The 9,544-nt window shown below is 44.1% G+C and overlaps 1 protein-coding gene and 1 pseudogene across 1 annotated transcript; both read right to left on the bottom strand.

Moving 5' to 3' along the window:
- Nucleotides 1–309: 309 nt before the first annotated feature.
- On the bottom strand, nt 310–7,479 carry LOC101162969 (zinc finger protein 11). Its single transcript, XM_004083264.4, has 7 exons — nt 7,185–7,479; nt 5,817–6,019; nt 5,641–5,742; nt 5,476–5,571; nt 5,273–5,383; nt 4,057–4,180; nt 310–3,048 (listed from the first exon to the last, which is right to left on the bottom strand). Exons 1-7 carry the CDS (start codon nt 7,210–7,212, stop codon nt 482–484), a joined length of 3,231 nt encoding a protein of 1,076 aa, XP_004083312.1. The 5' UTR covers nt 7,213–7,479; the 3' UTR covers nt 310–481.
- A 1,427-nt stretch (nt 7,480–8,906) lies between these two features.
- Nucleotides 8,907–9,284, bottom strand: LOC101167916 (annotated as a pseudogene).
- Between the last annotated feature and the right edge of the window lie 260 nt (nt 9,285–9,544).

Raw genomic sequence — 9,544 nt, 5'->3', positions numbered from 1 at the left:
TGACATTAAGATATAAAAATATATCTTGTTCCCACAGATTAATATCTTGTTCCCACAGGTTATTGTGGGAACGGAATAGTATCTTGTGGGAACGGAATAGTATTTCGTGCGAACGACATAATAATCCGTGGGAACAAGATATTAATCTGTGGGAACAAGATATATTTTTATATCTTAATGTCAGGACACGGGCTCCGTACTTAAGCAACACATTTGAACAACTTAACTGAAGATTAAATTGATTTAAAGCAACAACTTTCTATGATTTTGCCTCTTTTTTATATAAAACTTTGGTTTGTAAAGCAGAAAAACATTTGGAAAAAAGTGAACTTTTTATTTTGAGATACTTTCAAAAGATCAGAGCAGAATTTTAAGACAAAAAACAAATAAATCACATAAAAAAATCCACTAAAAAACGTTGAGCAGGGGGCTTGTGGGAAACGTAGTCCAAAAGAAAAATAACCAATAAGACAAGCGTTTTTTACTGGAATTCTATTCTGACTTTGTCAGTAAAGGTGGGTTCTATTCTTGAGTCGTGGCTGAGCGAGTGTTCCCAAAGGGCCTTCTTGTCGAGGAAGACGAGGCCGCACTCCTCACAGACGAAGCTCTTCTGCTTCCCGGCGTGAGTCCGCCGGTGCTTCTTCATGTGGTTGGAGAGCCGGAAGCCTTTGTCGCAGATGTCACACTTGAAGGGCTTCTCGCCGGTGTGGATGCGCATGTGAGCCTTCAGGTAGCCTGACTGGATGAAGGCCTTGCTGCAGACGTCGCACTTGTACGGTCGCTCGCCCGTGTGGTATCGGTTGTGCAGACGCAGCTCGTTGGCGGTCAGGAAAGTCTTTCCGCACACGGTGCACTGGTGAGGCCGCTCGCCCGTGTGGATGAGCTCGTGCCTCTTCAGCGACGTCTCCTTCATAAACTGCTTCCCGCAGGCGTTGCAGGGGTACCGCACGCCGATGTGGACCTGCTCCACGTGGTTGGTGAGCTGCAGCTTGGTGCGGTACGCCATGTCGCACTGGGTGCAGGCCCACGGCCTCTCCTCGGAGTGTGTCCCCATGTGGACTGTGAGCTCTGAGGCAGAGCGGTAGCACTTCCCGCACTGCCAGCACAGGAAGGGCTTCTCGCCGGTGTGCTTCCGCTGGTGAACGGTCAGGCAGTTGGAGGACCGGAACTTCTCTGGGCACATGTCGCAGACGTAGGGGAACTCCCCTTTGTGGATTCTTTGGTGGATGGCGAGGTAGGAAAGCTGCACGAAGGTCTTGTTGCACTGCGAGCACGGGAAGGGCCCGCTGAAGCCGTGCTGCTTGCTGTAGTGCTCCCTGAGGCGCCGCAGCAGCGTGAAGGTCTTCTCACACATGGTGCACTGCATGGGCCGGTGCATCAGCTTGTGCCTCTCGAAGGCCGACTCGTTGGCCAGGATCTTGCCGCACTCCTTGCAGTAGAGCGGGTCGTGGATCCGCTGGTGCACCTTCAGCATGGTCACGCTCTTGAACTCCTTGTCACAGTCGCTGCACTTCATGACGTCCCGCAGCTCCAGCTTGCAGACGTTCTCCTGGTGCTCCCTCAGGGCGGACGGGTACTCAAAGTGTTTGCCGCAGTTGGAGCACCACACAGGGATCCTTGGCTGTGCCCCCTGCTGGGGGTTGCTGCCGCTGGCGTCACCTTGCCCAGACCCCACCCTCAGCCCTTTCTTCCAGAAGAAGCGGCTGCTTTTCTTGTGGCAGACGGCGTAGATCTGGTGCCGCTTGAGGCCGTGCATGTGCTTGAAGTGCTTGTTGCAGTGGATGCAGTGGTACGGGCGGTCGTCCGTGTGGCACTGGACGTGCCGGTTCAGGGTTTTGACGCTATCGAACGTCCGGAGGCAGACTGGACACATTTTCTGGACCTTCTTGTCCACGTTTGAAGCCGATGGACTGTCCTCAGAAGTGTCCTTGGATTCCAGCCCGACGGAATCGGGATTCTGAGAGTCGGCTTCAGCCAGGATCTGGTCCAGGGTCTTGCTCTGCTCCTCCCTGATGCCCTCGTGGCCGTGAATGATCTGGTGCTTCTTGAGAGTGTCCTTGTACTTGAAGCCCTTCTCACATGTCACGCAGATGAAGGGACGCTCCTCGGAGTGCGAGCGCAGGTGCTTGCCCATGTCCGCCGTGCACGGTAGCACTCTGCTGCAGATGGGACACACTTTCTGCTCAGTAACCTCGGCGGACGGCGGCGGGTTGGCGCTTGCCGGCTCCTTCCTCTTGGCTCTTCTATGCTCTCGGCTCTTGCAGATCTCCTTCTCGTGCCTCTTCAGGACGTACGGGTTCTTAAACTTCTTCTCGCAGAAGGAGCACTTGTACGGCCGCTCCTCCGAGTGGGACTTCATGTGTCGCTCCATGTCCACCTGCCGAGCGAAGTACTTCCCGCACAGGGAGCAGGTTTTGGTTTCTGCCACCTCTGACGTGCTGGGGTCAGACTCCTCCTCTTTGAAGGCCAGGTCTCCCTTCTCGTGAACGCGCATGGCGTGCCGGTTCATGTCGTACTGGTCGCGGAATCTTTTGTCGCAGCTGCTGCACTTGTATTTCAGGTCGCGGTTGGAGTTGTGGGTTTCCTGGTGACGCCTCATGGCCGCAGCGCGCAGGAAGGACTTGCTGCACACAGGACACGTCTTATTCTTGGAGTACTTCTTTCTTTGCTTTTTCGCCGCTGCCGATTCCTCGCTTTCGTTTAAGAAGTTCCTCTTCATCTCCAGCCGCTTGCTTTGCTTTAGAGGCTGAAACGCAGCCGGCTTCAAGGCTTCGCTGGAGTCCTCCTGCGTCACCTGTTCCGGCCTCTCCTCCACATTCGGGTCGCTCTCGTCCGGGTCGACCAGGCCGGATGGCGGCTCAATTTGAATGTAGTCCAGCAAAGTCATGGTCTCGCCCTCCACCTGGACGGTCACGCAGGCTGGCATCTGCTCCTCTGAAGGCTGCAGCTCCATCTGCTCAGGGTGGATAACCACCTTCTCCAGCTGCGGTAGAGACAACGAGGAAAGGATGCAGTTCCCAAAGGATGATGGGATGCCTTGAGTTTCATCTGCAAAGACACAAAAAATCTCGTTGGCCAACGGAGGAACAGATGTCCGGAAGAAAAGGATTTTTAAGAAAGTCAAAATATGAAGAACGTTGAGACACAAACTTCTGGTGATTGTTTGAAGAACAAAAGTTAGTTAAACCCGCAGGTGGTGTTATATGGCCTACAGGCGCTACCTGCCCCCACCCTCACTGGCTGAGTGGCTGCTACACACCCCTCACTCTTCACCTCTGCCCCTACCACCCTGGTCGAAGCTGCATGGAACTGATTAATGGAAAAAAAAAGCTTTTCTGTTGGTTTTATCTCCATAGCAACCATATAGTTTTGTTGGTCATCTGGGGGTCAGGAACAGGTCAATGTCGTTTGTAGATGAATCGACAAAAGTAAAACTTTGGATTTGTTGAAAATAAACAGTAATTTTTCTCCCTGATAGAAACTTATTGGTTAAGGCACATTCATTCTTTGTTTTTTCTTATTCTGAAAAATATTTTGTTGTGGAAATCAGACAATGTTGACTGTTCCCTTTATGTATTTTTAGTTACCAAAATAAAAGCACTATTAATGTGTTTGGTTAAAAACAATTTATATATGAGATACAGTTGCAGTGCTTAACATTGTGATCATTAAGTAAACTGAATTTGACTATTTTATTACAGTGGAAGACATATTGAAACTCAGGAGTTTTTTCAAAGTCATATTTAAAAAAAAAGAAAGAAAATGTGTTTCGGTAAAATATCGGGATACGTATTGTATCGCCAGACTCTTGCCAATACACACCCCTACTATATTCCTGATATGTTCATATTGTATGCAATGTCATTTTGTCCAGCTTGAACCAACGATTCATGTACTAAACTTTTGCGAGCTCGCCACATAACAGCCGTTCAAGATCTACAAACTTTAAAGACCAACATTTTATCCAAAGCAGCTTTCCAGTGACATGTGTTTTAGGGGTGGGGGGTGGGGGCAGTCCGGGGCTGCAAAGTTGTCATATTTGCTGCAAAAACCCACCAGAGAAGTCAAAATGTCCGAGCGTGGTGTGATACTGCAGAACCATAGTGAGGTTCTGCGGGTCGGGAACTGAGCGTGCGCACTCCTGCAGGGCGGAGGGGGCGGAGCCGAGCATGGACGCCGTCTGAAGAATAATAACATGTGTGGATAACAAGAATCTGAACCAGCCTTTTCAAACAGCATTTTTTTCATCTGTTCCTGATTAATCCTCAACTGAATAAAGAAATAATCAGGAAGCAGTTTTAATCTTAAACTCTTCCATGTCCTCCATCATCAGTAAAATGCTATAAGAACACATTAAAACGTCATTTTCCGTTTAACATGTGAGAACCAGAGGAACTGTTCCAAACATCAGTAGATCATTTATTATTTCTCTCTTTTTTTCTCAGAGCCCAGACATCTCTAAGGCTGTCCATAAATAGCGACGATGAGAAGTCAAATAGCCTGTATGTTCTATATTACTGCACTGGCCTAAACACCAGCTGGTAACCGGAACGCCGGTGGACAGACGTTATTCTACAGCAGTTTATCACATCAGCACAAGTGATTGCAGACCAAAGCGATCTAGGAAACTTTTCTTTAAAAGCAAAAACGAGCATTAAGAGACAAACTTTCCCTCTGAAATAAGGCTTTGCATCGTTTAACATGACGCTTAGCATTTACACTACTGGTTAGTCCTCAGACACAAGTAGTAGTGTGGTGGTTCTATAGGCGTTAACCCGACAACGTCATACCGCGTATCAAATTGTCCGTTTCTTAAAAAAAAATAAAAAACAATCTTAACAGATTCTAATAGTTGATTCAGTATCCATTTCTTTCATAGGATACCCTGGTAAACCCGCCAAGGTGAGCATTATCAGAAATTAACAGACTCTGCGGAAGAATCTGGATTCTTCTGCGAATTCTGTTTAATAAAATTTTTTAAAAGCCACAGAGGGAGTTGTTGCTAAATTCCGTTATTCTAATTCTGAGACACATTCTTAGCCATCAGCTTTTCTGAATCATATGTGAAATCTTACTTTTTCAGTTTTTATTTTATTTTATTTAATACTGAAGATTAAAATAAAAAACTAAATCCAAACTTCCTTTAACGCTTCTCAGCCTCTAAAAAGTTAAACTCCAAATGTGTCATTTATATCTCTGTTGCATTCAAAGACATGAGATGGAATTGGAGCCGCTTGTTTAACTCCAAAGGAGGTGAGGAACGCTTCAGTACCTGCTGAACGTCTGGAACCGGGAGCAGCTTCTCCAGTCTGGACACAAAGTCCAGCATGAGGACCTGCAGGGCGTTGTCGTAGTCTGGCCCAAAATCCGTAGGAAAAACATCCTGCAGGAAAACCAGCAAAGTTGACATTTCCGCGTTGATTAAATGTTGACATTTATCACAAAAATAAAGAACGAAAGAAGAATAGAAGAGACCTGGAAGAACTTTTCCTTCTCTTCTGGATCCTTGAGCAACACTTTAATCTGATCCACAAAGTTGGACTCTGGAAACTGGACGTCTGCAAAACACGGCTGGAAGACAGAAGCAGACGGCTGTGGTCCGAGCAGCAGAAGGTACGGAGGGGATTTTTAGAAACCAACCTGCGCCGCCCAGGTGGAAATCAGGGACTTGATCCCAGCAAGATGCAACTCGATGGACTCTGGGTCTGCAGTCGGCTCAGATCGACACAGTTCAAGAACCACCTGCAAAAACACGGTCTCTCTAGAGCACAGCCGAGCAGGAAAATCTGTGGTGGGTGGTCGACCGGTTTACTCACACGAGCTCGGAGTCCCAGGAGGAGCTGAGCTTTCTGATCCGCGTTCAGCAGCTCGGGCACGATTTCTGTGATGGTGCTGATGAAGTCCTCCACCATGCCGTAGTCGTGCACGTTTCCCTTCTGCACGATGTGCCACATGGCTGCAGACACCAGGCGCAGGGGGGGGATAAAGAGCCGGAGCGAGGGCAGCAGGAGAGGCGGAGCTGCAAACAAGTAAACAAAAGGAAAGGTTCCTTTTCCTTTAAAACAACTCAGCAAAACCTTTATGTTTTTCATTATTTTAACTAAATAAAAAAAGTTCTACTGAACCGAATTTCTATTATCACCGTATTTCAATAAGCCAGTTAACGTAAACACAGACAAAATGATGCATCAATATTTTGAGTCTTGGGTTATTTGGGAAAAATAATTCAATACAATATTCATTTCATTCCTCTTGTCTGAAAATTTACAACCTAAAGTTTTATTTTTTTATTGCAAACAGCAGCAATAAAACTGCCAAACATGCAGTAACATGTTAATTCACAGCTGATTACCTATGCCCTTGATTTATATTGAAAAAAAAAACTTCATTTTGGTGACAAATTGGACAAAAACCGCTGGATTGGCTCATTTTCACTCTTCCTCTTTCGGCTTCTCCCATCAGGGGTCGCCACAGCGAACAATTCGCATGGTAAACTTGGCAATGTTTTACGCCGGATGCCCTTCCTGACGCAACCTTCTCAAACCGGGCTTGGACACAGAGGTAGAGAAGGGAACATGGAGCAGCCCGGAGTCGAACCCTGGTTTCACGGACGGAAGGCGCCGCAAACCAGCACGAGCTAAACCAGCTCCCCGGATTGGCTCATTTTCACCATATGGACAAATGTGACACGTGATGCGTTCACATGTCTCTAAAAGTGTCGTAAAGAGCAAGTTGTAAAGGATAATAATCCATTTGATACTGGAACAGTTTAACCTATAATAGTACCCCCTCGATATGGTTAAACATTTAGCTTAAGGTAGTTTTAAATTTCTTATAAAACAAAAAACTTGTTTTGTTTAAAACTAACTACATGGTTTTACTCGAAGTCCCCAAACTAATCAGCATTCGGCAGTTGAAATAGACTAAAAAAACAGCGAACCTATTTTTTAAACAACAAATATAGTATTTTATATATCATTTTATGCAACACCTCCCTTATTTGTTGATCCAACGTCTCCTCTGAAAGTAAGGCATTCCTTTTAGCCCACAACTGAGTATGGTAACACAAAGCCGCCGCCATCTCTAAGCGGGGTACGCCATATTCAAAATCGGACGCACACACTCCCAAAGAAAACATTATAACTGCATAAAAGCAGACGTTTGTCCCGTTTGCACTGACTCACCGTGTTCAAAATGTGGCATGGTATCCATATTTGCAAAGGAAAGTATCAAACTGGGGACGTAAATGAAGTCGGGACCGTTGTCGGTTCACGACTGCCCGGGCCTGCGGGCTTAACCAGCGAGGAGGAAGGGCGGCTCGATATTTTGTGCAGCCAGCGCATGCGTAGTGGGAGGTTTGAATTTGTAGTTTAACAAAAATAACGGTTATCTTTTACAATCTCTGATCTAAATTCTGCTAAAGAATCTGCTATTTTAAAAGTGACTGAAGTGATCAAATAATGAAGATATTTAACATATTGCCTACAAAGGAAAGAAAAAAGAAAAGAAAACTAAATACGTCTCTTCTTCTCAACGTGACTTCCGGGTACCACGAGACTGCATTTTAAGGCATCGCCCTCTAGCGTCTTCTTGACCAAATTACATGAACTGAGTGGATTTTTTGTTTTTTTAATTGTGGAAAAGCTAAACCATTTTTAATAATACAGTTCCAAGTATTAAAAGATTGATGAATTACATTTATGCAAAGTGAAAGTAAGCAAGATTCTTGAGGAACCATGATTATTAAATGAATCACAATCGTTATTTACTTTTCATAAAATACTTAAATACATAAAAAAAACAAAAGGCTGTTAACAGAGACAGAAGTTTACAGATCTTCAGGAGGGGTGTTCCAAAGCTGAAGACCAGATAATTAAAATCAGGCCTTGTCATGGGATTCAACTTTTCTAATCTTGTGTAGATCTAATATAGATCCGAGGATCTAAGAGTTCTAGACGGTCTGTAGGGTAAATAAAATCAAAACCATTTAAATTCTTGAAATAAATAAATAAAAAAGAATCCTAATAGGCATCCTGACTTTTTTTTAAAAATAAGTGTCAATTAGCAGTGTTTTTGACAAGTTGAACTTTATTTAAACTGTTTTGGAAGACAAAAATAGGAGAATTTGGAAGTGGTTTATTTCAAGCAATTTAAAACAAAGAAAAAAAATGGAAACAAAAGTGCATACATCTATACATAGATGTATCAAACTTTGGATGACTAATATGAGTTGATTGAAAAAGTAAAAAAAAATAGAATTAAAAGAAGATACCTTTGCTTATATACAGTACCGCCACACATAAATAAGGTCAATATAATTAACCTTAAATCATAAATACAATATATGACACACAGAATCCATGGAATGTGAATTTAATGAATTTGCATTTACACCACTTTCCTCCACTGGGTATTCCTCAAACACCAACTGTTTTTTGTTTTTTTTTACATATTTTTTTGAAACTTTATTAAACAAGTTACTTCACAATGAAAGTAAGGGTGTCATGCTTGAAAGGTTGGCAAACGGTAAGTCCTACTTTGAAGAATCACAACTATAAGAACGCTCAAACTTTAGTCTTAGAACATTGGATTCTGAGCATAATATCTTCATCTATGTATGTTTAAATACATTTGTTCACAGAACGGGGAGAGAAAAAAAATGCAAACAATGTAACATTTAAAGAAAAGATATTTACTTTTGCTCGGGTAATACCAGCTGAGGTCAGTTGTGTACTGAAATGACAAAATGACAGGCTCATGAGTTTATACCCGTTTAAAAGGTATTTAAACGTCATCAACGCATATTGAACCATGCCAAAGATTTGGAGAAAGAAAAAAAAGATTTATAACTTCACTATTTCAATTTGCGTGTGCTTTGAGCTTTAAGAAAGAATGTATGTTATTAATTGTGTTGTTCTGGAGAGGTCACCCCAACACCCTCACTGGTGACGAAAAGTGATTTCAGATCTTTCCAGGGAAATTTCCGTTTTCAATTTGTTCATCCCATTTTGCCACCCAGCCCATGGGGCAGAGGCTCTTGTAAACCCTCTGGTACCACTGGCATGGAGCCACATCCTGGCCTTTGGATGACAAGGCCTTGTTGCACCTGTGGAAGTCCAGGTAGTTCTGGTAACAGTTGCGGGTCTGGTTAGTGTTGGGGAAGCGGGCATCGAAAGGAGCCGTCCTGTAGGTTTTTATCTTTTCCTCTATGGTTTCAGACATGTTTGCTAGTCCGAGTGCTTGGCAAATCTTTTTGCGTCCTCTCCGAGAAAAAAATGACCTCTTTCTCCAAACACCAACTGTTGCATGGTTCTGTAGACGTTACCATGACAACATATTATTAGCATAGCAAATACTCTATTTCTTAAGAAAAACAACCTCATCAACTGTTGGTATGATTTAGTCTTCTGGATTGAAACTGGAGGGGAAATCTGACAATATTTCCCCAAAAAAGAAAGCAGTTTCAGAAAAGGTTCTGGAAATAAGCCACAACCTACAATAAGATTTTTCTGAAAGACATTTTTGTGAGCCCCCCCCCATGTAA

This window comes from Oryzias latipes, chromosome 23 (genome assembly GCF_002234675.1).
Source record: "Oryzias latipes chromosome 23, ASM223467v1".
In the NCBI taxonomy this organism is placed as follows: domain Eukaryota; kingdom Metazoa; phylum Chordata; class Actinopteri; order Beloniformes; family Adrianichthyidae; genus Oryzias; species Oryzias latipes.
This window is presented reverse-complemented; position numbering and strand designations above follow the sequence as displayed.

What these genes read in the sequence shown, in the direction of transcription:
- LOC101162969 (XM_004083264.4), bottom strand. Translation starts at nt 7,212, where the DNA reads ATGGATACCATGCCACATTTTGAACACG. An exon ending in TTTCCACCTGGGCGGCGCAG is followed by an intron (nt 5,572 to 5,640) that starts GTTGGTTTCTAA and finishes TCTGTCTTCCAG; the next exon opens with CCGTGTTTTGCAGACGTCCA. An exon ending in AGAAGGAAAAGTTCTTCCAG is followed by an intron (nt 5,384 to 5,475) that starts GTCTCTTCTATT and finishes GTTTTCCTGCAG; the next exon opens with GATGTTTTTCCTACGGATTT.